The following is a 26,198-nucleotide window of genomic DNA, read 5'->3' on the forward strand; positions in this document are numbered from 1 at the left end:
TATTGTAAATAAATAAATAATGTGAAGTTGAATGTAAGCTTCAATTTAACTACGCCACTACCACATCATCTCATTCATCTGTGGTGTTTCATTCATCCTGTTTTGTTGATAAATGGGAAACCCGAAACGTTCACTTGATCTGTTTTTATAATTAAATTGAAGCTTACATTCAACTTCACATTATTATTTATTTCTTCGAGCTTCGAGCAGCAACATTTACATTATTGTAAATAAATAAATTGACAACAAAGGCATGGTGTCAATGAGTGGAATTTTTCTTTGTTAGTAAATTAAAATATAAACATGGAGGATTGACCACCAAATAAACTTATCAAGTTTAAAATTCTATTATAACATTCACTGATATGTTACAATAAAGCTGTGCCAGTCGTACGATAAGATTTAATTACCAAAGGATGAAATTTTGGAATATACATATGAAAAATCGACACGCATTTAATTGTCTAAAACAATTTTTCTAAACAATTTGATGAAAAGCATTTATGATGTTAATCCATTATCAAATATTTACAATACTTATGACAAGTTTTGCTTTCACATATAGCTAGATAAAAATAAAATAAGTAATCAAAACATTGCCTTTCCGTATCATCAAAACCAAACAATGACATGATAAGATATAGATCCAGAACAGAGTAAGGTTATCAGTGATCAATATGGAGATTTAATTCAAAATTCTTAACTCTAGTGTTAAACAGTTCAACTACGTACAATATCAAATGTCCTTTCTTATTCGTCAATTAAAAAAAAAATAAATAAATAAATAAAAAATCTCTAAATTCATGTAAATTTTGAGGATTTAAAAAAAATATTTCTGAAGGAGTATAGACATCCTCCTCATTCAAACACAGGATCTGCTCATAGCAGGATGGTCTAAAATTGTCACGGTACAATCCAACTACAAAAAAAATTGGAATCAAGAAATACCCAATCCTAACAAATTCATTAAAAAAATCCCTGCATTGAACAAAAGCTAGGATTCCACGAAATCAGGCCGTCATACCTAGCATCTTTATTGTTTCCAGGTTGCCTGATGCAATTTATCAATAACTAAAACTAAAATATGATATGGAGAGGATTTACAAGTTTTAAAAGGAAAAATCTGAATATTTCTGACTCTTAAGGGGCAGTTTGGGTCTTTTAAAAAAAATTTTTAAAAATTTTTATTACCTATATCGGGCAGTTTTAATAATTATGTATCATCACTATAGGATACAAAACATTTTTGATGAAAAAAAAAAAAATCTGTGTTGATACCCATTTTGTGACCTGATTCGGGGGTCTAGCATCAAAAAGCGGCAAATTTTCTGCAAAAACTAATGAAAGAAAAACCATATTCTTCCTTCCTATCAATCAGTGATGATACTCACAAAAAGTCAAAAAGGAGGAAAAGTCTCGGAAAAACGGAAAACTCACCTAGAACATTCTTGCACCACAGGAAAGTAGGCAGGATGACTTCTTTTGAGTACAATTTTAAAACGCCCGGAGTCCAGTAAAAGGAGGAAATTTTTTATATATATATTTTTTTTTAAAAAGGAGGTATTTTTTAAAGATTTATTATATAAAAAAAAAGTAAAAGGAGGAAATGAAGGAAATATCCGCGGATCGAGGATCTGAGGAGGAAAACCGAGGAAAGGAAAGGAAACCGCGGATTTCCGCGGAAAAGTATCATCACTGATCAATGTTGTAGCATTTGTGTCACCATAAAGACATTTTACAGCTTTAGCTTATGAGATTTGTATTAGAATATTACGAAGTTGCGAATCAAAATTTCATGACAAAATTGTTTTGTTTGTATTTTAAAGGATTTATGGGGCTTGCAACACATGTAGGTCGTATCAGCGAAGGTAAAAAAGGAAGAATATGGGATGGTCAAGATCTAGAATTGCAATTAAAGTACATCCAAGAAAAGGTAAGACAAAGGGGAATTGGTTCAAATAGGGAACAGAAGATTCCAAGAGCACCACTATCAATGTACTTTGTTTGAGATCACCTAAAAGTCTCATCCAGACACAAGCACAGGTCCCCACTTAGAGGAATACACTCAAATATTAACACACCATATATGTCAACAAAACAATACAGTGCATAAAAGAGAGATGATTTACAAGACAAATAATATCATTTCCCAAAACTCTAACTATACATTTGAATGTTTCCCTCCGAGCTAAGGTATCCGGCCAGGGCCAGGACAAAACCAAGTAATCTTATCCCAAGACAAATATAGAGAGCATGTTGGAAAACACATATAGGGGGACACAGTAAGTGCCTCCCTGCCCATTTTGAGAGGTCAGTAACCCCACCCAATATGACAAAATTGATGTTAAAAATTTAATTAAAATTTGGATTATAAGTCAAAATGCACATACCCTATCAAAAAAGTCTCTCTATGGTGGCGTAATACATTATCTCTGTGATAACTGGAAATTTTCAGACGATTTCATGGAATAGATTCCGAGAAATATCTGACACAGTATCCCTTACTCCTGGAAAAATGACATGTTCAGAAAATATCAAATAGCTTTCCGTTTTTCACACTTTTCTTACTGCCTATATAATACCCTTTTCGACCATGTTTTTGTGCCGTTTTAGTATATATTTTGAGAAACTGCACTTGAATAATATTATTTCTAAGAAAAGATAATATCATTTTCCACCAAAATCTCAAAATCAAATTTTTAAAAGGATTTTTCCAAATAATTAGATCCAAACCGCCCCGTAATGAGATAGATATCCAAAGAGCTACCCAAAAACCAAATATTCGCCAGGTCACTGACAGAAAGCAATACAGCTGACGATTGCAGATTTACAATCGAAGACAAATCCCAGGAACATTCCCAGCTTTCAACCTGGTTGTACTATTTTGGGACATGGCAAATGTCAATACTGTCGTTTATATAAGGTACCTGTGCAGTAACTATATTTAATTTAAGAGAATATCACAGTGAGTAGATACAATTGTTAGTAGTTCATGAAAATATAACTACATTGCATAATTAATATATGTACAAAATCACTATCAAATACAAAAACGAACATGTCTTCTTCTCCATATATAAAGAATTCGTTTGTTTTGTTTTGAAGGGTTTTACGGTGCTTGCAACACATTTAGGTTACATCAGCGCCAGTAAAAAAGAAGAAGATGAGATAGTAAAAAGTTCTAGAATTACAATTAAAGCACCCAAGAAAAAGTAAAACAAAGGGGAACTGGGAATAAATAGGGATCAGATGTAGATTCCAAGAGCACACCACCAATGTACTTAGTTTGAGATCACCTAAAAGTCTCATCCGGAAAAAAACACAAGATCCAACAAAGAGGAATACACTCAAATGCTTACATTATACATTCAAAATAACAAATATAATAATACATGACAGAGAGAGATGATTTACAAGGAAAAATATATCATCTCCCAAAACAATAACTATGCATTTGATTGTTTCCCTCCCAGCCAGGGCCAGGACAAAACCAAGTAATCTCATTCCAAGACAAAGACAGAAAGCATGTTGGAAAACAGATATAAGGGGATAGAAGACACAGTAAGTGCCTCCCTGCCCGCTAAGGGAGGTCAGGAACCCCACCCAGTATAAAGAATTCATTCAGTTAAAACTGAATACTCTCTATCAGCAATCAACAAAACAACTAACCAGAGATCATCCAAAGATCATCCAAAGTCTCACAAGATCTATAATTAGCGGCACACACTCAGATGATATCAAACATACACCATTATTCAATCATACAGACTGATGATTTACAGGAACACTAACACATTCCCTTACATCTATTACACCCATCTCTTCTCAGCAAGTGATCTCACAGCACTAAAGACAAGGACTCAAAAAACATCACACACACACACACACACACACACACACACACACACACATATCAAGTACAGGGATAAAGAGAGAGAGTAAATACCCTTATGATATCAAATACAAAATGCCCATGTAAAAAATGACATTAGGACTCCTACAATTAACTAATTAATACTTTAGTTATATTTCAGTTTGGGGTTTTTAACAAAATGACATTTTTCTAACATTCAACGCAAGACATGTTAGATTAATCTAAAAAAAATTTTTAATATGTGGAGTGATCTACACTTGAGTACGGAAATCTCGAACTTGGCACAATTTGTTAGTATTGGCAACAAGAAAATCTCGAACACTTTCCTGGGTCAACACGGAAATCTCAAACAAACTGGATATTCCATTGCAGTCTGTCGCCAACCCGTAGCGCTCAGTGCCAGTGTGTTACGCATACGCGTGAGTGGCATAAATATATGTGTGTGTGTGTGTGTGTGCATACTAAACTGAGGGGGAATCGCGAAGCATGTTTGACTAGCTCTTATGCATACCACCCATCACTCCACCTTCTTGTATTAGACAATGTAACCTCACTTCTACCAGTATCATCATGACGAGTTGAATAATGGCAAAACTGCCACCACAATAATAGCAGATAAAGCTTCTGAAGAGTTGATAAAACCAGTGCTTATTGTTGCCAAAATTCAAGTCAGAGTAATGACAAACATATTTTTAAAAATCTTTAATTCAGAGTATTTTGGAGTCGAATGTTACAAAAAACAAATTGTTACAACTCCAAACAGGCGCCCAAGAAAGTCATGATTTACATCAATACAAGTCACAACTCTCAATCTTAAAATTAATCCTAAACTATTAACTGAATTTTGATGCTGTCCTGATGGTTTGCAATTTATTTCAAGTGAACACCTCAATAAAATATTGGAGAAAAAATGCAAGCCAGTGAATGGCAGTATTAGAATGAGCAATGGAATATGTTGAATATGTAACGTTAAACTTTCTCAGAAACAAAAACAAACAAAAAATATAATAAAATTGCAGTATTTATCACACAACAAACATCCAAGCAGTAAATCTGAAATTTAAGATTTAAAAACAATATAAATAAACCTAATCAAATTACCACATTACTTTCATATCACTCTCAGTCAATTGTAAACGGTGTCAGTGAAAAGCATACAAAATGAGGAGAATAAAACAAATAGCAATGACGACGCCGAGAATGATGGAGTCTCGCCTCTTGCGAATGTTAATGCGTTGGACCAGGCTGTTGATGATGGGAAAACGATCTGGAGGAAAGCAATGGGTCAAGGTCATAACCATCAGAAAGATTGAATAGAATTATTTTGTTTTACGTTTCCTTGCATATATCTCATAAAAAAACAATAAATATTAAATTTTTCTTTATAATCTTAAAGTCTTGTTATATGTTTCAGCAAAATATCTATCAATGTGATATGGTCAAAAGCAAAAGTTCATTAAATTCAAAATGGTTTATCTACATCACTTGTCTCTAAAGTAATGAATTATAAAAATGATACACTGATATCATTGCTAAGTATAATAAAAAAATGTTTTAAATTTTTTATTAAATTAAAAAAGAAATAAACAAAACAAAAATGTCGTTTTGGAAAACTTTGTAAATAAATAAGTTTATAAAAAATGTACTAATATGACCATTTTACATAATTCTATGATGGCTGTTTCAGTACTCTGTGGCACCTGCCACCCATCATGCAATTAAGGATTTTAAAACAATTATTTAACTGTTTTATGAGCTTCTTACATCTTACAACTGGCATTGCCCATATCATCAAATCTGGTCTAAGGAAAAAAAAAAATCAACACTGTTTCAATAGCCTACAATATAAACAATGCAGTTTTTGTCCTTATAAACACAGGACTACTTTATTTGAAACTGAGGAGATGCGATGATAGATTTAAAGTTATGATATGATGAAACGACAAGGAAGATAAGATAATGAGATTACCATGGGGCTTATAGTCTTTACATGCACTATTCCACAAGGATCCAAAGTTGATAGAGTTTAACAAATATAATGCGTTTTTATTTAATTCACTAATATTTTTTTAAAAATTTTCAAATAAAGTGTATCGTTATCAAGCTCATCAATGAAAAAAAAAAGAATATATATATATATATATATATATATATGTATATATATATATATATATATATATATATATATATATATATATATATATATATATATATATATACATATATATATATATATATATATATATATATATATATATATAATATATATATATATATATATATATACACATATATATATATATATATATATATATATATATATATATATATATATATATATATATATATATATATATATATATATATCTATATATTATTACTATATATTTGAAAATGACTTGGCTGTATTTTTTTTTTTAATTAACTTAATAATGCGAGACCAAAATATAAAAGGATACTGGCAAGGGAGTTCACTTTGTGAGTGATGGAGTTCAAGTATTTGCTCTGTGACTGGAGATTTTCTTTGGTGGCAATGGCAATGCTGGTGAGGGAGTACAAAAACAACAATTACTTCATAGCAACAAAATTAAAAACATTAAGTTACAAACCGTTTCATCTCGATTTGTTTTCCTTTTCATTTTTATTTAATTTGAAAAAAAAAAATAAAACATACAAAATGAAACAAAATGCAATCAGCAATCATTCAACTCTACAGAATTAAGAATATTCAGGAATCAAATGGGTGCCCCACAGCAACAAATTGGTATTGTGTCAAGGTGGAGTATGTGTCGAAAATCGAAAAGTAGATCTAAGGTATGAATAAAATAATTTAAGAAATGAAGAAGTAAAAAGTAGTAAAAGTAAATAGATAAAATTACAGTTATTATTCAAGGATTTCAGATTTTCTAAAAAAATTAACCTTTATATAGAGGGGGTGGAGGTGGAGGGGGAAGAACTACAAGATAAAAAAAAATTAGCAGTATTAGGCCAAAACGTTTTTCAGACTCAATTATAAAATTACCAGACATCTTATCAATTATATAATATAACTCTCTAACTTTGTTATATCACTTATTATGTTGTCACTCATATAAAAACTTGTGTAATTCCTATGTTTCTGAGAAGCAATTCTATGATTTAAACAAAAAATTGACATAGACATGGTGATCACGGCAACCATTGCGCATTGCACATAATAGTCATTAGTCAGCGTATTGGTGGGGGGAATAACATAAGGATAGAAAGATGCTTTGAAACAAGCTAGTTTTAGTCATTTTAATAAGCTATCCTTCCCTTAGCTCTATCGTGTCCACGATGGTCAATCGAACACATTTGTTTAATTTCTATTCCTCTTGTTGAACTCCAAAGAGTTAACACAAATGAAATATATACAGCAATGAAATGGATACAAATTACTAAAATGGGAAGAATATTTCTCTCACCTTATTTGTTCATCCACTAGTCTTTCTGAGCTGTAAAAAGAAAACAAACAAGAAATATTTCTTAAAAAGTCATAATAATTGAGCTTTTTTTCTTATATAGCGCAATATCCACTAAATATACTCAAAGCACTTTACAAGGGGTCCCTGGCCAACAGCAATACTTAACACGTAGGACAGGACTTGACGCCTGGGAGGTGATAATAAAAAAATGTTCGGACAAAGACAACGCTGTTAACAGCTAGGTATTCATTTTACACCTGAGTACGGTGAGAGAATGTGAGTAAAGAGTCTTTTCCAAGGACTCAACTATGCGCCGAGTGCGAGGCTCGAACCCAAGACCTTCCGATCCAAAAGCGAATGTCATACCACAAGACCACATAGCCGCACAATGATAATTAATGGTGAATAAATAACATCGCTATGACATGAAGACCACCACACTTTCAGAGAGAAAAGGTGAAAGAATTGGTTGGCATAAAATCAACTGTTCTCAACATATGTCAGGACATACTTCTCCAAAAATACTCCTTGAAAATTTTGTGTACAATAATGATTAGTTGTTGACATTCTTCTTAAAAACATCATCAATTATCATGTTTCATTCGTTTTGAGTAATCTATGTCAAATTCATCAACTACTTTGTTAACAAAAAGGAAACCTAAAATGTCACATCATTTGTCTTTGTTAATCATATCGCAGTTTAAATTCAGTAATTCTTAATTCTTTCTCTTTGCTTTTCCATGCTTCAAGCATCACCATTTTTATTATATCAAATACTCCACGCTTTACAATACAATTAATTGAAATTTGAGTTTTCGGAAAGGCTCGAGCAAATACTAAACTCAAGCTTATTTGAACTAGAAAGTCATTCACATTCCCCTGAAAAGAGTGCTGTTTTAGGATCTGTCTAGACCTGCTACAACAAACAATTTGTACATTTTACCTTCAAAAATCCGAATTTGAAGGAGGGAAAAACTGTCCGAAACCAAACTGCAAGATTTCCACATTTATTTCTATGACTTATCACTTTATAATGGCCCAGAATAGATATAAGGGTTAATCAATTTGGTAACTAAATTTCTTAGTAAAAGATCACTTTTCAACGATTTAAGTCTAAAATGTAGATTAAAAAATCCAAATTTGGCCATTAAAAATCTGTATAAGTTGCAGAACTATTTTATCAAAAAGACCCATGAACAAATTATCTTTACTTCAAAGGAGCTTATTTCATAGGACAGAAAAAGACAAACTAGTCAAAGGGACTATTAGAATGAAGTCTTTAGCCAATCTAAGGTGTGTATAATATGTGTGTATAACTTTAAAGTAAAATCATCAACGCTAATTCATTGGACTTTTAGTAGCCATGCATTAAAAAGAATTATATCCAGAGGGGGAGGAATGTGGGGGGGGGGGGGGGGGCACTTACTTCCGTATGTGTTCATTTTCTTTGAGATACAGATCTGATCTCCTGTTTAAGCCCGAAGAATTCTTGTATGCACTGTATTCAAATTGAGAAAACAAATTGCAATGCATGAAAGATGATAAACTGAATATATTCTAAAATCAAATTTGATGTTTTCCTGGGTCAAAGTAGAAATTGTAAAATATATTGCAAGCAAAAATTGTAATATATATTGAGAATTAATGAAATGACAAAGAGTAATGAGGAGAATTAATACTTTAAAAAAAAAGAAAAGAAAAAAAAAAAGAATTATAAGTCTCCTTTTGTTTTGGCGGAGCCGCTACTAAAATAGATGAGTATGACTGTCTTGGACTCAAACATGCAATAACAGCAAATGCATGCTTATGAATCAGCTTTCACTAAATTTAAGATAGAGAAATAGACAAATATAATCAATTTATTCATTCATAAATTGTTATTGCCTTGATCGAAGTTGGATGTAAAATATGGAAACATTGAGATGAATATTGAGTGTGCAAAATTTCTATTTAAAAAAAAAGGTGGACATATTTTGACAAAAGAATTATTTACTTCACAAAAAAAAAAAGGTTTCCTTGAGAAATAGGAGCCCTATAAAGCAGTTTCTGAAGCGTTAAATGGACAGTAACAACGGCTAGCCATCCTTTCAACAGGATGCTAGTCCAGCAAAGAAGACACAGCAACCCAATCACACTGTGTGGGATCAGAAAACTTAAAGAAAAAAATATATACATCAAAATGGCCTCCCTTGAACTACAAAAAAAAAAATTACAAAAAAAAAAAAAAAAAAGATAAAAAAGAGAGTAAAATAGAGTGAAAATATTCAAAATGGATAATAAAAACATATTTGAAAAATGAAATGTAACTGAGGTGTAAAATGAAAAATAATAATAATACTAATAATGCTGAAAACTTAAATAGCACTATAACTCCAAGACACCAGTAAGCACTTTTTTTAAATGAAAAAAAAAAAAGAACACGTTTACATGTAACTGTGAAAGTACTGGTGTAAAAATACATTTCTGTACCTAATATCCCTCCTCACGGAGCCTAGCAGATCCTCTCTCTCCCTCATGGCTGTGATATTAGCAGTCGTCTTCTGAAACTCATGTGAGTAGTCTTGGAGGATGTCTCTGTGTCGTTGCAATGTGTGTAGCAATGCAGCACTCGGAGATGACACAGAGATGTTTTGTGTATATTCAACCATCCTATCATTCACTTCTGTCAGCTGTAGTACAAGGAGAGAAAAAAATGTCTAATTATATCAATAGACCAACAACAACAACAAATTTTTTGATAAAAAAATTAAAAATGGTTATCATTTTAATCTTAATTTTAAAATCTATATGATGAATCATTACAATAGTTCATTTTAATCTAAGGTTTTATATATATTAAAAATAAATTTTGAAAAAATAGATCAGAACAGTTATAAAGCGAATCTCCATGGATTGACCGTGTCATAAAGAACCAAAATTGCACTTCATACAATAAGTACAAGTTGCCTCTTGAGTGTATTTATTGTTCTACCATCCTTAAAAATTTGGCCACTGCCTATAGCTATATACTCATTCACACACGAGACAGAGTGAGGTAACGAGTGGAAAGTGCCCTATCCTATGACATACAGCCACAAGTATAATTTTGTCATTCATCTGATTATTGACGTTATTCAACATCACTTGCTTTTGTTGCAAGACAAGACACTACACCTCTCAGCCTTCGATAAAAGCACATAATTTACTTACTGCTTCCGAAAAGAAAATAAACACTTTTTAAAAATACTGGATAAAGAAAAAAAATTACCAAAACAAAAAGAATACTTATTATAATTCAAAGCTAAAATAATCTCCACTCAACTTTTAATGTCTTATTCTAAAAATTTGAAACTGGACATACTCAATGTCACTGAAACTGTTCATTTTGACCTATGGACAATCATCTGCCCCCTATCGACAAAAACCTAAAGTAATTTATGTGTAGAGCAATTTCTGTGAAAAAGAAAGCAATGGATAATATCTAAAACACGAATAAAGGTATTTTTACAATACAATCAATTACTGTGGAATTCATTGTTGTCAGTTTTGGGGGGTAATAATGAAGTTGAAATGAAATGTTGCTTACCCTGGCTAAAAGTTGTGAAATTTCCATGGCCATCGTGTCAAACATGTGTTCACTACTTGCTTTATTAAGCATGGGCGATGACTCACTGAAAAGAAAAGAAAGATAACATAAATTCAAATACTCAGGCATCACTCTCCCCCCCCCCCCCCCTCCTACCTCAGCTATTCCAAAAGTGAAAATAAAACTCCTACTCAGCATTTAACTCCTACAATATCTTTACCCTGGAACATGTCTGGATCTAAATTTAGAAAAATTGATAACGTTCTTATCCATTGCCTAATTTCAATATTAAGGGACCACGATTAGTACTGATTCTAATCCGTACGTGTCCACCACAGTCAATATTGTTTCGAGGATCAAACAGATAAGCATGAGCTGTTATATAGCACAATATCCACTAAATGTGCTCAAAGCACTTTACAAGGGGTCCCTGGACAACAGCAACACTTAACATGAAGGACATTACATGGTGCCTGTTAGGTGCTATTACAATTTTTTTCGGACAGAGACAACGCTGATAACAGTCAGGTACTCATTTTACACCTGAGTACGGTGAGATAATCTGAGTGAAGAGCCTTTTCCAAGGACTCAACTATGCACCAAGCAAGACTCGAACCCAGGACCTTCCGATCCGAAAGCGAGTGTCATACCACAAGACCACATAGCCGCACAGATATCTATCAGAGTGAAATAATTTCTGCTAGAGAACAAACACAAATCTCAAAAATCTCACTGTATATGTCTATGTGACAATCATTCAGTCACCGAACAAAGGACTTAATCAGAGAGCAAATATAGTGACTCAATATCGTATCGCACTTCAGTTCTCAGACTAAAAATTCTTTACAGTCAACGATGTATCCCATTTTTTAAAAAAATAATAAATAAGGAAAGAAAGAAAGAAAACAAAACAATACAGAAAAAGAAATCGAAAATATGTTGCAGTGATACCAACTTCAATGCAAAGGACCTCTCTTATAGTATACAAGTTTGAATTTGAGCAAAGCAGTAGATACATTGTAATCAAATGAAAATAAAAAATTATTATGATAGGTTAAAAAATAAGTCACTTATATCTTAAATTCCAATTTTTAGATACATTATTGTTTGAAAATTGATTCCCTAAACCAAACATGACTTTAAAAAAAAAAATGTTGGGAAGAAAAAAAAAAAAATGAACTCGAGCCCTACATATTTAAATGTGTATTGTAAAAATATAAAAATAAAATGTTTGACTTTCTTAAAAAAATCAAACATCAAAATTGATTAATGCATCAAAAATATCTGATACTAATTCATCAAACTGGAACACTCAAAAACTTTACTAATAGCTGGATGACAGCTGGAAAACACTACAAAAAATGTTGACTATAAACTGACCAGGAAATAAAACCTGAGGTTTAAGTACTACAGATTAAAACGCAGACTTTTTTTTAGGACTGACAAAATGTGCTTTTATCTGGTATCAGGGAGGCAGGATTGGATTATTTTGATCAGTACTGATCCGCAACCCATTCCAGCTCGTGTCAGGGTCCACGTAGGGGCATTCTTCCCCGCCCGCCTCCTGGGCAACGGTTGGAGTATTCCGAAAGGAACTTTCTAACCGGCTGATGACACGAGTTTCTATGTGTCTGAGGTGACGGATGAAGGGAGGAATCAACCGCCGTGGCCAGATTGCCCTAGTTCACGCAATAAGCTGTGCTAGCCCCATGACGCTGGTGGGGTGAAGGGAAACTGTCACTCTACAAAGATACCCTCCTGGACTCCCAGCCTAGACACCATTAATGGGTGGACAGAGCTCATAGCCTTGGAAAGCAGTCTGTCTAGGAGAAGGAAAACTCCAACTTCAAACCACCACTGCCTTGTGGATCTGAGAAGATGAAAGGCTATGGAATCACATCCAGAGAATAAAGAACCGCTGAAGTCGGAGTCGCAGAGCCGAAAGGCGCAAATAGTCTGGAGAGGGAAACCAACCCAAAAATTAATGTGACACGCATCCTCCTCACAATGATGAGGAACGAAGAAGAAGAAGAAGATCTGGTATCATCAGACTGACTGATAGTAAGGAAAGAATAAAATGGTGCTTAGGAGTGCCGTTGTACGTTAAAGAGACAAATGAGCATTGTTGGCAACAAAACAAAACAGGCTATTTCCATAAAGGCCTTTGACAAAATGATTGTTTTTGTCTATTTTCATGAGCCATTATTTCTGTCATCTCTTTTATCTGTCTTAAATCAAACATCACTTTCTATTATTAGATTTACTGAATAACTTTTTATGAAATTTGACAATTTTTCAAATAGTCAATTTTTTCCCTGGGATAATAATCTCGATAAGAAAAAATAATCCATTGATACCATATATGACCAACCAATCACAGAGTAGTAAAAGACAGTTAAACCGAAAATAGCATAAAAAGATAATAAAGCAGATATCAATGTTTCTCCTCGTCATTGTTAAAATACGAAATAATCTGATAGCATTGATTACCTTGACCTTTACAACTGTAAAATCTAAAATAAGTATTTTACATTTACTGTTTGCCCAGGAAATTTTTATCAAAAATGATTTGCATGCCCTTAAAAGTTGAACTGTAGCTCTATCAAATTGTATTGACTGCAAAAGCGCGTCACTAGATTAATTCTAGCATTAAATGTAATATTTTTATCAAATATGAGAGAAGCAACTTCGTAAAGACACATAATTGCAATATCAATAAAATGATGACCCATTTAGCTTTAATTTTAAATCACTAAGATGAAATGAAAAAAATTATTAACCAAAACATATGTCCGAATCCCTTGAATTAAGTTTTGACTTGAATGTACTGGTTCCTGTTGCACCCCAAGATAGGATTCCCTTTGTCACACGCTTATTATTCATACAGGCTGATAAAAACTGGTGTCAAGTATAAAATCTGTAAATAAGTATCTTTAGCCATTCAGCCCATAATCATCCAGATTTCTGTAACCTTAACATTAGACAGTAACAACTATTTGCTCCATGTGGATGAAACACGGTTTGTGTAAGGCAGGAACTCTGAAAATTCAAACCAGGTGAGTGTGTGTGTGTGTGAGAGAGAGAGAGAGAGAGTCAATGAGCTAACAGTACACACAGGAATATCCAGCTAAATTTGAAATCTTTCACAATCTAGTATATACTTAAGAGGGCAAATTCACTCTTCTTCTCCTGGCAATTTATTTAAAATCAAGAAAAATGCCAGGCGTTTTGAGGACCTTATGCAAATTAATTATTAATAGAGAGGCCCTATGGATTTGTTTATGATTAATTGATGTCGTAACCTATTAACATATTCTAAAAAGTAAACATCAAAATAAAATCTATCATAGTTTCAGAAGGATATTTGTTGAATAAATAAATGGAGTTTTGATTTTTCATTATAAGTTGTATATGCGAAAATCAATTAAAACTTTCATTGAAAAATATTGATAATCATATATAAATAAAGTCAAAGATTATTAAAATTGATTAGAAAAGCAAAACAACAAAATAAAATATGCAATTGTGATAAAGGAAATGCAAACTTATAGCATGTGCCGGAAATCCAAGAGATAAGGTCATTGTTTAATGTGATTATTCATAAATCCTCTAGATAATTTTATTGTGTGTTATTTACAGTTTCTATCTCATTTGACTTTAAAACTAAACGAGATGCTAAGTTGAAGTAGTACGAAAAGATGCCTAAATGTAAGTCATATGCTCAATATTCAGCAAACTTTAAGCTATCATCATCGATTTTGATGCAAAAATCTTAATGTTTACGGAATTATCAAAATCAACCTCACCTTGCATCCTGTTTTGTTGTTGAATATGTGTATTGAGTTCTGAGTAAGTCTCAAGAAAAAGTCTGCTTTTAATAATCAACCTTTAATTATGTGATAATATGAAAATGGTTTCCTTCATAATGCCATGACCAACACCAGATGTTGGAATAATTAATTTTTCAAGCTTATCATTGTAAAGTATTTTTATAAACATGCAAGCCCAAACTTATAGAGAAAAATAAATCATCAAGTCAGAAAAAAAAAAGTTGGTGGGATAAACTTTATGGACAGGGATGTAATAAAATAGGAAATAAAATATCAAGGCTAAAAAACACAACATTTTTTTGACAAGATGCCATGTTGATCAAAAAATTTTTTAAAACATTAAACTTCATTTTTTTTCTTTCAACATGATTCTAGAATTGTGTTTATTTTACTAATTTTTTACATAAAATTAGTTACCATATGGAAAGAAAGAAAAAAGTTTAGAATTAAAGTGCGAAATGAATATTTGGGCAATATTGCCCAAGATAAAACCAGACAGCAACGCCTATTTATGATACATGAGTAACATCTAAAACCCAAAAAATAAAGAGAATAAGAGTAGTGTTGTTATAAGATAAAAAAAAAGATTGAGCAAAGCATGGTTAAAAATTGCCAAGTAGTTCTGTGTCATAGTAGTTAAGCTGTAAGACTTGTAACCTAGATAAATCTGGTTTGGTTCTCTCAGAAATCATTTATTTATTTAGCATAGCTGCCAACCTGGTACATCGTTGAGAGGAAGTTTTGGGATGAAAATCGGGGATATATGGCTTACATATGGGAGATTGCAGTTTAACTGACCCAAAGTTTAATACCAATGTCTATTCCAAAGTGACAATAGTTATTTTCTATTAGTAACATAATGGCTTCTTAATAGAATAGGAAGTAAAGAGAACCTCTAAATAGCGGGGAATTCCCATCTATAAACATTGACAAGATGACAGCAGATATAAAAATGGTGTATATATTTCTTAAGAACCTACAGCTTTACAAAAGGTTGGATGAAAAACAGGAGTTAGGATCAGACCAGGAAAATAAAAAAGGATGAGTTAATTTTCAAATAATAATAAAGGGAAATAAGCTGTAAAGTCTATCTTTATATTTGCATTTAACTCTCTGATTGAATGCCTTCTTATCAAAGATGCTGATTAAATTTTAATTACACTTCACACAATCTGTGTAACAAATAATGAAAATTTGAATAGGAACTGAGAACAATCAAACTATATTGCACACTTACATGCATATTTTTATGCAAATCCTCAAAACACTAAGAAAACTATTAGTATACATGAAAAACAGGTTTTTTATAACCAACTGAAATTAATGATATAGTTTAAAATCAAATATATATATGGTCCATCCATGTAACGCATCTGTATTAAAAAGAGAAGTGTTATAATTATAAACCAACTGAGAATTTTCGACAAAATCTAAATCTATAAATTACTGGGAGATTATAAGAACCTGCTGGAGAGAAAGAGATGGTTGATAATTCAGGAAGACTCCAGCAGTTTCTGTGAGGGTTGGCAGCTTTGCTTAAGTGATGCATTGTCCTAAGCATTACTATTATTATTATTAGTAGTATTTTCATCATCAGTATTTGAATACCATTTTTTTAAAATGTAATTTTTCAATCTTAACCATAATATCGCCCAAATAATCCTTGGTCTGAACACATTGCCCAAATAAACCCAGTGACTATTTGGGCAATAATATTTATTGTTGTGTTTTATTTGCATTGTAAAGCGCCTCTGAGCACATTGTGGATCTAGGCGCTATATAAATTCATTCATTCATTCAATAATTGCCCAAAATAATTGCTCCCACAAAATATAAAAAATACATGTGTAGAAATGAATTTTAAAAGGCGGGTAAAGGTTACTCATATCTATTTTTTTGTTCAATCTGAACCTCACCTGGCATCAGGCTTTGTGTTAGTAAGGAGAAGGCTGTTAGGTGACAGACTCATGCTGACACAGAAAAGGAAGAGGGCATTATGAAAAATGGAAACAAAGATGTATTGGTTACATCAAAGTATTAGTGACTGAAGGTGTTTTTCTATGATCCATATGTTAATTTTTAAAAAGCATCATGTTCAATAGAGTGAATTATTTAGTAAATGAAACAAAAAAATTGAATAAAATTATATCTCCCTTGGATCAATATCCTGCGGGCCTAAATGATCTGAAGAGTTATGTTGGTGGGAGATTTATACTTATAAATGCATATACGGCTTGGCACGTGATGCGGGTGAGATTAATAGGACTGGCCCCAACAAATCAAAGTCAAATGACAACATCCAAATTTCCCAACCGAGGCCATTCTTCTGGCAGATAGAGTTAGAGCTTGTCAACAGGGGATTGTAATCAATCTACAAGAAGGATATTCTAAATAAAAACCTTTGTACGACAAGAATCATAAAAGCCTTGGCTGGCAACCTGTCTCGGAGAAGGACACTCTGAAATATCACTGCCTTGTGGATAAGACTTGGATGACTAAAGGATATGGAAACTCATCCAAACAGAAAAGCAGGTTGAAGACAGGGACGATGGACTGAAAGGCGCAATTAGCCCAGAATTAGTCAATTTTTCACCAAAAATTGCAGCAACGTGCAACTACCCCATTTAATCATGAATAAGAATAAATTTCATTTATCCTTTTAGTTTTTACAAACATGTAATGAATTGAAGGGTGAAAAGATATTTGTTATAAAATACCTAAAAATTGTATATTTTTAGGTAAATAATAAAATTAAGTGCATATAATAAAATTTAATGTGGATCTTGCATGTGGAAATTTAGCCAAAATTTTGTTTAATAAAAAGACAAAGTTTTTGTCATTTTTGATTATCATATTCAAATTAAAAACCCCGATCTAATGACAGTTAGTGGTAGAGACTGTCAATGTATGCCACTCTTTTAGAGATAGCATCCAGCAGTTTCTCCTAAAATGTCAAATTCAATTAAAACTTTAAGCACCAATCAGAAACCTTAAATAGCATTGGAATTGAGAACTGACACTTGTTTTTAAAATAAAGGTCAGTTTCATGAAAATTCCGTAATGTAAAGTGGATTGAGCAGGCAAAAATTATAGAAATCAAATATGATCATTTGTCTACCTGAAATAGTAAGTGCTAGAGTTTGGGGTTTTTTTTTAAAAGGAGACAGGAAAATCTTCAGAAATAGCACAGTTCAATTGAAAGTATAAAAATACACCTAAAAAATATAATTATAAGATGACAATACCGGTTGGTCGAACAAATTGAAGTGAGTTTCAACAATCTGTAGGATGAACTAAAGAACGAAGAACAAAAGATGATGGACAACTAGTTAATTCATGGGTGCAAGCAACTAGACCTCAAAAAGCCTGCAAGTCTACTTATGGCCAGACATATAATCTGAAAAAGCCTTCAAGATTCACGAACTTACCTCGCCATTTGAAGTCTTGTTCTCAAGACTTGTTCTCAGCATCTAGTCTTCATAATAGTAGTCCACAATTGTTGTATGTTTAATCCAAAGGTTGTAATGCAGTAATTTGTTAAGTTTCTTGTCACAAGTTGCACAAAAAAAAAAAATAAATAAATAAAGTGAATAAAAAAATCAATCAAATCCAAATCGCAAAAAGCCGGCGACGTTTTTTTTTCGGTAATCCAATCGGCCGGCAGTAGCCGGCACTCTTGCACCCATGTTAATTTATAAAGGTAAGTTACCATCAAAGTAAACAATGCTTTAGTAAAACCTCACCTGTCATAGTCTCTGCCTGATGAATAATTGGTCCCAAGTTTGCTGAAAGAAACTAGTTTGAGGTCTATTTCATTTTCCAGCTGTCTGGCTTGACGCCGCAAATCTAAAATTAAAAAAAAAGAAGAAGAATATGCATGTAGGTTTGTTGTCATTAAAATTTCCATTCTAATCACTTAATCATCAGAAGACTCTAGATCCAGAGATTATAAACAAACAAAAATGGCTGTATTCTTATTACCTATAGATCATTCTTATAATTATAACATGATAGCGATCGTGATAGGATTCATCGACAAATTTTTCTCTTTCATGAGATTTTTTTCAGTTTCAGTACTGTGCTTATAATTCTTCTCATCTTAGTCTAGATTATGGTCAATTCACTGTCAGCACACGTAAAAGTAATCATCAAAGTGAAAAGACAATGAATCCGAAATTTAAGACAAAGGAGAATGGGATGATAGAGAGTTGTCTGATGCTAAAACTAAAATCGGAATTCTAAGACCTTAAACTTAATGAAGTGCTTATTTGCAGTAGTACTGCGAATAGTGATATCATGGTAAAAATCACTATTCCCAATAGTAGAAACGGTCTCCGGTCTCTGATAATTAGTCTTTCTCCCCTCACTGAACAGAACACTATATTTTCTGTTCAAAATGACATGTTGTCAAATGGCTTGAAGTTGAATGAGAGTGTGTTAGTTTGAGAATGAAAGAAAAGGAGGGATGATTGAAACATTTTGTGTGACTGAGAATTGAGATTTTGAACATTTCAATTTTTCCTTCAAGTCTGAAACTTGACAAGATCGTGTTTTGTTTTGTCTTTGTTACCGGTACCCCAATCCAATCCATGCCTGTCGCCACCTTCCAACTTGATCATTCGTTCACATCTTGAAATCTATCAGCTTATTTTAATGAGAATAGTTCTGTCCGCGTTTATTGGTTTATTTACAGTTAAATATATTTTTATAAAGGTTCCAGGGCTCTCTCTCTTTCTCTCATAAACTCTTTCTCTCTCACTATTGCTCATGACTCATATCTCATTGCTCCTGCAAATAATAGAAGTTACCATCAATAAACTACCTCTACTACTACAGCCCCAACCACATCATCATTACTACCACAGCAACCTTCACCACTTTTACATCATCATCGCTACCACTGCAACTACTACAACCACAATCACATCATCATCATTACCATCACTACAGCAACCGCCACCACCATTACATCATCATCATAATCGCTATCACTACATCAACACCACCATCACTACACAACAGACAAATCGTCATCGTCAATGAAATGCAAAATAATAATAATAATAATAATAATAATGTAGTTTATTTATATTTTGCGCCCAATCCTCTATACAATAAAGCTCTAGGCTTGCAGTAGGTAGTCTGATTCCAGCCTGTAGACTGTTGCCGATTAGCCACTGGAAAAGTGAAGCGCGAGTTTGGGTTAAAATTTGAATAACACAATTTCACATGATCACTGCTGCATTATTTTTTACAGTATCTGAACAGTTCTGGTATCATTTTAAAGAGCAGAGAAAGCTTTATTTTAATGTGATAGAAATCAATGTTGGTATATTATGTCAAAAATTATAATTTGATGAAAATTATGTAATTTTAAAACTTTTGTAATTATTTTCAGAATTGAGATAGCAAAAAAAGAAAAGAAAATGCATCTAGATAATTCATTTATCTATGCCTTTGTCAAATTTCATCAAGATTGAAGGCAGCGCAGGATGTTTAATTTTGGCCATAAGTGACCAACCCTCTTTTTTCTATGCTAAAGTCCCATTTCAATCAATGGTTACCTCATCGAGAGGCTGTCCAGTGGGGGAATTCTCAGTCACAGATTTTGAGCTTTTTGTAATAGTAAATTTTGAGTAGTAAAATCATCATAATTTTGGAACAATTTATCCTAGATCTAAAAGTAAGGTATCTTATCAAATGGTTTTTAAAGGCCTATCTGTCTATGTAAAAAATAATTATCAATTTTTACTTTTGAAAAAATTTCAAAGGCTACTTCTGCAGATACAGAACAAACCTGAACAAAGCATTTGCAGTACTTGCAAATAACTGAAATGAATATCTACTATTCGCAGTACTATTGCGAATAATGAAAACAGTACTAGAGGAAATCATTATTCGCAGTCATCATCATCAATCGTGGCTTGTACTCTTGATCACGTTGCAGGTCAGCTACGAATCACGATCCTCTATGGTGCGCATGAAATCTGTGTTATTATCATTATTCACAGTACTACTACGAATAGAGGAAATCACTATACACAGTATTAGATGTCTACTGCCACTGCGACTATAATAGAGGTGGACTAAACTTAAACTTAAGGCCACCTCTATTCGCAGTAGTACTGTGAATAGTAAATAGCGATCGTTTTCGTTATCCGCAGTAGTAGTATTGCAACCAGTAGATATCATTCATTTCAGTTATAATTTGTAGTAGTATCCTTCGAGACTAGAACTTTATTGTATAGAGGATTGGGCACAAAATATATTATTTTTTTTAAGTGATTTCTTATCATTATTCATTTATTTTCTAAAAATTATTATTATTATTATTATTTTGCGTTTCATTGATGATGACCATGAGAGAGAGAGAGAGAGAGAGAGAGAGAGAGAGAGAGAGAGAGAGAGAGAGAGAGAGAGAGAGATATTCCTGGAACTTTATAAAATATATTTAACTGACTGTACTTAATACAATAAACCGAGACAGAACTATTCACATTAAAGTAATCTGACAGATAAGCTGCTAGGTTTCAAGATGTGAACGAATGATCAAGTTGGAGGGGTGGGGACGGGGAAATTTTCATGGATTGGATTGGGGTAACAAAAACAAAACATGATCTTGTCCAATTTCAGACTTGAAGGAAAAGTTTAAACGTTAAAAATCTCAATTCTAAGTCACACAAAAATGTTTCAATCCTCCCTCCTCTTCTTTCCTTCTCAAACTAACACTCTCATTCAACTCAACTTCCAAGCCATTCGACAACATGCCATTTTGAACAGAAAATACAGTGTTGTGTTCAGTGAGGGAAAAACAAATTATTTTCAGAGACGGGAGAGCGCTTCTACTACTGCGAATAGTGATTCCGCCCTGGACTCACACTACTAGAGAGCCTCGCCTTTGGCTTACCAACCTCTGCTGAATGTCCAATTCGCCTTGAGCATGCATTCATGTAAAAGAGCAATATCTTTTTTAAAAACCTACCTCTGTTTCAAAAACTAGCATCTTTCAACTTTCTAAGAAACATTTTGATTTTTCAGAACTTTAGTTCGTTAAAAAATACCGGCCAATCTGACTCGTTGAGTCGACTGAAAACGAAATTTTATTGTTTACACGTTTTAAAGGATATGCCGTAAATAAGCATTCATGGACTTCCTGTGTTGTTTTTACAGTGTCACGTGACCGTTTTGAGAAATTTGTCGTCTGCTACAAATAAATAGACCGGTGGGGGGTAGATATTTTCGTTGGAGCAGAAAAAAAGTGAGTATTATTTCTTGTACTTGTAGAGAGGACTAGGGTCCAATAGCAGTCAAGTTGATTGAATGAATGAAAAAAGACCTTTTTTATCCGCCGCCACCACCACCGTGAGAGTGGAGGGGGGGTTGCATGAAGACGAAAGGGAGACGTGTCGTTTGGTGACCTTGGTGACGTAGAGCATGTCAAGGATGCTAGCAGGTGTTCTTAACCTCTTAACAGCTAAGCTAATTTTTTGCTTTCAGACAATAGTTTGCTTTTATCTTTATTATTGTTAATGGAGAATACAGCATTTCCACCAAGAGAGCAGTCAGACTATCGCAACTCGGACTTCAATTGTCTATAATCGTTTTGCCGTTACTTGTCTTTTTATGAAAGAAGGTTTGGTGTTAGGTCAAAGATCGAATTTCGCCGCTAAAAGGTTGCATTGCTACTGAGTTTGCTCTTCCCCCCCCCCCCCTCCTTTTTTTTTTCTTCTTTTTTTTTTCAACTTAGTATTGTTGATTGCTATTTCCTTTTTTATGATTAGCAAGTGCCGTAGGAGTCTCACAGGATGCAGGAGTACTGCAATTAACCATTTGCCAGTGACACTTATTTTTTTTCTGTTTTCAAATAATAGTCTCCATTTATATTATTTTTTAACGCAGAAAAAAAAAACCGTTTCCACCATAAGAGCAGTAAGAATATTGATAAAAAGCGCTTTGAGCACGTTGGGTGGATATTGCCCTATATAAAAACTCAAGTTTTTAAATTGTATTTTGTTTTTTGTCTTTTGATGAAAACGGTAGATTTTATTTTTGGTCCCAGTAAGATTGATATTCGCCTTTAAAATGTTAAGTTGTTTAGTTTTTTTCAGGGTTTTTTGTTTTTTCAAATGCCTAGTGAGAGAGAAAAAACAAAACAATCATACATGTATCTGCAATGATATGGGAAGGGGAAGGGATAACACTATGAAAAGAGAGAGAGAGAGAGGGTGAGAGAGAGAGAGAGAGAGAGAGAGAGAGAGAGATGGGCAGGGGGATGGGGGGATAGTGAGGGGGTTACCTGATGACGTAGATCAAAGGATTGTTACAGCGGTGTTAACTGAGCATACTTCGTGAAATTTTAACCTTTTACAGTGACACTGATTTTTTTCTGCAGATTGCTTATGCAGAATAAATCGTTTCCACCAAGAGAGCAGTAGTAAGAGTATATTTCGACTCGGGCTTCAATTAAACTATAAATCGCAAAGCTTGTCTTTTAATGATAACATTAAGACTAAGATCTGGAGTTTGGGGAGTGTAAGATAGAATCTCGCCATTAATGGTTAAAATTGTTTTGATTTTTAAAAAAAATAACACACACACACACACACGAGCGCGCGCTGTCATGACAGCAAGGACCATCTATTGCTTGTGTTGCAACGGTAAACCAGTTTACGTGTACATAGATCCTGAGGCTAGATGCCGTTACCATGTACGTAGGCACTCCCAAAAAAAAAAAAAGAGACACACACACACACTCACACACACATACACACCGACACACACACACAGTCTCGCATCCGCTGCGAACTAATTTTGCGCACCAATTTTTACTGCACTTATGTAGGCACTTTGATAAAATTTTCAAACTCAAAATATCTTGATTTGACTCAGTCAGGGGGATGGGACTCGAAAAAACATAAAATTTGATACCTTATTTGTTTCTCTACGACCTACGGTTCCAGAGTTATTTATATTTTTCTACTGAAATTTTTTGTCAATTTTACAGAGAGAATCTGTGATCTCACTGCTGCCTCAAAACCAGCATCTCGCGGCTATCGGGAAATTTTGAGTCTTGCAGTCAACATGGCCCACTTATTGTTTTCAGTAATTTTGTTTCAATTAAAAAATAAATGGAAAGTGTTAGATATCATTTTGAAGGTCAGAAAATAAGCTTTATTTTCATATAAATCATTTTCATGTATGGAAAGTATGGAAAAAATGAAGGATAAATGAAAATGGAAAAAAATATGAGGTTTTTGTCCTAAAAAGTGGGGTTGGTGGCGGGAAAAATAAAATAATGAGCGAGTGTATCAATTTTGATGAAATTTGGCAGAGATATTCTTCAATTAATTGTCTATCGATGTATGAAGTATAATTAAAATGTATCCATAATTTAAAAAGTTCTTGTAATTCAAAAATTTATAAATTTTTATTACATAAGCTTTCTGAGAAATACAATCAGAAATTAAGAATGAAATACACCGTTAGAAAGCTTGTTTTGTGCCCTTTATAATGATACCAAAATTAGTCACATAGGTTCACAAATAACGCCATGGTGACCAACACAGTAAAGGGTCAAAAATAAAGTTCCAAAAAACGAGTTTCACCTTACAGTGAGCCTATCGGCGGCCACTGGACTGGAGTTATCAAAGTGCCTAACTTATGCACCAAATTGCATACCTACCTATCTAAGGGACACTTTTTTCCGAATCTTTTTCTCAATAAACTTTTTAAAAAACCTTTGGGTTTTTTTTTTTTGCGACGTCACCATTGAAACAGACATAAACCCACACGATTTCGCGAGGAATGAATCATAAAAAAATTTAGGATATAATTTCAAACACAACTTTTGAAATTCATCAAGGATTGTCTAGTACCGAATGTTTTTTGATAGAAAACAAATGCGTCTTCAAATCTATACTGCTTTTGACTGTAAGCGGTAAGTTTTTTTTTTATTTTTCTGTCCAAAATAATGATTGGTAAGGATAAAGAAGCTTAAGTATTGGTAACCCCGGCGCAGATCTCTACTGCGCCAATATAAGCACTTCGTATTCTTTCGTAATTCGTAAACTTAAACTAAAGTTTGTCTTCTACGTCTAATTCTAAGCCTAAGCTAAACAATGCCAAACTTGTCAGTAACCATTCCCATTTCCAGAAAAAGCAAAATAAAACAAAGTCAACAGCTAAAAAACAAAACAAAGTAAAAACCGACTTTGATTTGGCTCCGGGTTCAGCCAAATATTAAGTTCATGAAGAATAAATCGAATATCTTTTAAACAATTCATAGTCTAGAAGTTCTCGTATTTACGATAAGTCATAGCACCATTAGACAGGCAAAACGAGCATGACCTGTGAGATAAATTGGACCTCTTACCCTTACTAACTTACCTTCCCAAAGGTTTCCCATATCGGCCATTGTTTTCCTCATGATGTTGGCAACTTGAGCTTCGTCAAAAAAGATATTCTGATTCCAAGAAAGAAGATTTCCCTGTCCGCTTCCACGTTCACATTCATGAGTTAGATTATAATTTCGCTTTTGTTGTTGTTATTATTATTATTATTATTATTATTATTAATATTATTATTATTATTATGATTATGATTATTATTATTATTATTATCATTATTATTATTATTATTATTATTGTTATCATTATGTTATTATTATTATTATTATTATTATTATTATTATTATTATTATTATTATTATTATTATTATTATTATTATTATTATTATTATTATTATCATTATTATTATTATTATCATTATTATTATTAAATTATGCCTTCCCCCATAACACCATAAGATATCGTCGTCTTGGCATTCCACGTAGGAATATAGATAATTCATCAAACAAGATGTCTAATGTCAACAGGAATCTCCCATGTTGTCCAAGTGAGCAAATTGACTGTTAATAATCTTGCTCAAGACAAAAAACGAATGTGCCTGAAGCGGGGCTCGAACCCAGGACCTTCCGGGTCACAGTGAAATGCCTTAACCACTCGGCAACTTTGCCCCAATTATTATTATTATTATTATTATTATTATTATTATTATTATTATTATTATTATTATTATTATTATTATTATTATTATTATTATTAATTATTATTATTATTATTATTATTATTATTAATTATTATTATTATTATCATGATTAATTACATTATTGTCATAATAATAATTATTATTATCATCAATATTATCATTATCATTATCATTGTCGTCGTCATAATCATCATCATCATTATTATTAATATTAATTACAGTATTATCATCATTATTATTATTACTGTTATCATCAATATTATTATTGTCGTTGTCATCATCATCATCATTATTATCATTACTTTTTTTTACATTTAAAAAATTATTATTATTATTATTATTATTATTATTTTCAGGTACTCATTTTACACCTGAGTACGGTGAGAGAATGTGAGCAAAGAGCCTTCTCCAAGAACTCAACTATGAGCCGAGCGAGGCC

General features: G+C 32.7%; 1 protein-coding gene across 3 annotated transcripts; it reads right to left on the bottom strand.

Annotated features, from left to right (window-relative positions):
- Nucleotides 1-259: 259 nt before the first annotated feature.
- Nucleotides 260-25,161, bottom strand: LOC144968993 (Golgi SNAP receptor complex member 1-like). 3 transcript variants are annotated; one of them, XR_013644711.1, is made up of 9 exons: nt 25,099-25,161; nt 18,456-18,558; nt 10,883-10,967; nt 9,787-9,986; nt 8,744-8,815; nt 7,318-7,347; nt 6,334-6,416; nt 1,697-5,141; nt 260-1,367 (listed from the first exon to the last, which is right to left on the bottom strand). XR_013644711.1 is itself a non-coding variant. In XM_078907925.1 (9 exons), the coding sequence occupies exons 1-9, from the start codon at nt 25,136-25,138 to the stop codon at nt 5,017-5,019; spliced, it is 792 nt and encodes a 263-aa protein (XP_078764051.1). In that variant the 5' UTR covers nt 25,139-25,161; the 3' UTR covers nt 4,894-5,016. The 3 variants fall into 3 exon arrangements, 2 of the variants coding, with proteins under 2 accessions (XP_078764052.1, XP_078764051.1); XM_078907925.1 differs by lacking the exon at nt 260-1,367 and adding an exon at nt 16,629-16,682 and having other exon boundaries at nt 4,894-5,141; XM_078907926.1 differs by having other exon boundaries at nt 1,182-5,141.
- Between the last annotated feature and the right edge of the window lie 1,037 nt (nt 25,162-26,198).

The sequence above is a fragment of the Berghia stephanieae genome, chromosome 3 (assembly GCF_034508935.2).
Source record: "Berghia stephanieae isolate SIO BIC M18660-M18661 chromosome 3, UCSD_Bste_1.3, whole genome shotgun sequence".
NCBI lineage: Eukaryota > Metazoa > Mollusca > Gastropoda > Nudibranchia > Aeolidiidae > Berghia > Berghia stephanieae.

What these genes read in the sequence shown, in the direction of transcription:
- LOC144968993 (XM_078907925.1), bottom strand. Translation starts at nt 25,138, where the DNA reads ATGAGGAAAACAATGGCCGATATGGGAAACCTTTGGGAAG. An exon ending in TATGGGAAACCTTTGGGAAG is followed by an intron (nt 18,559 to 25,098) that starts GTAAGTTAGTAA and finishes TTTTAATTTTAG; the next exon opens with ATTTGCGGCGTCAAGCCAGA. An exon ending in GAAAATGAACACATACGGAA is followed by an intron (nt 7,348 to 8,743) that starts GTAAGTGCCCCC and finishes TTCTTTTTACAG; the next exon opens with CTCAGAAAGACTAGTGGATG.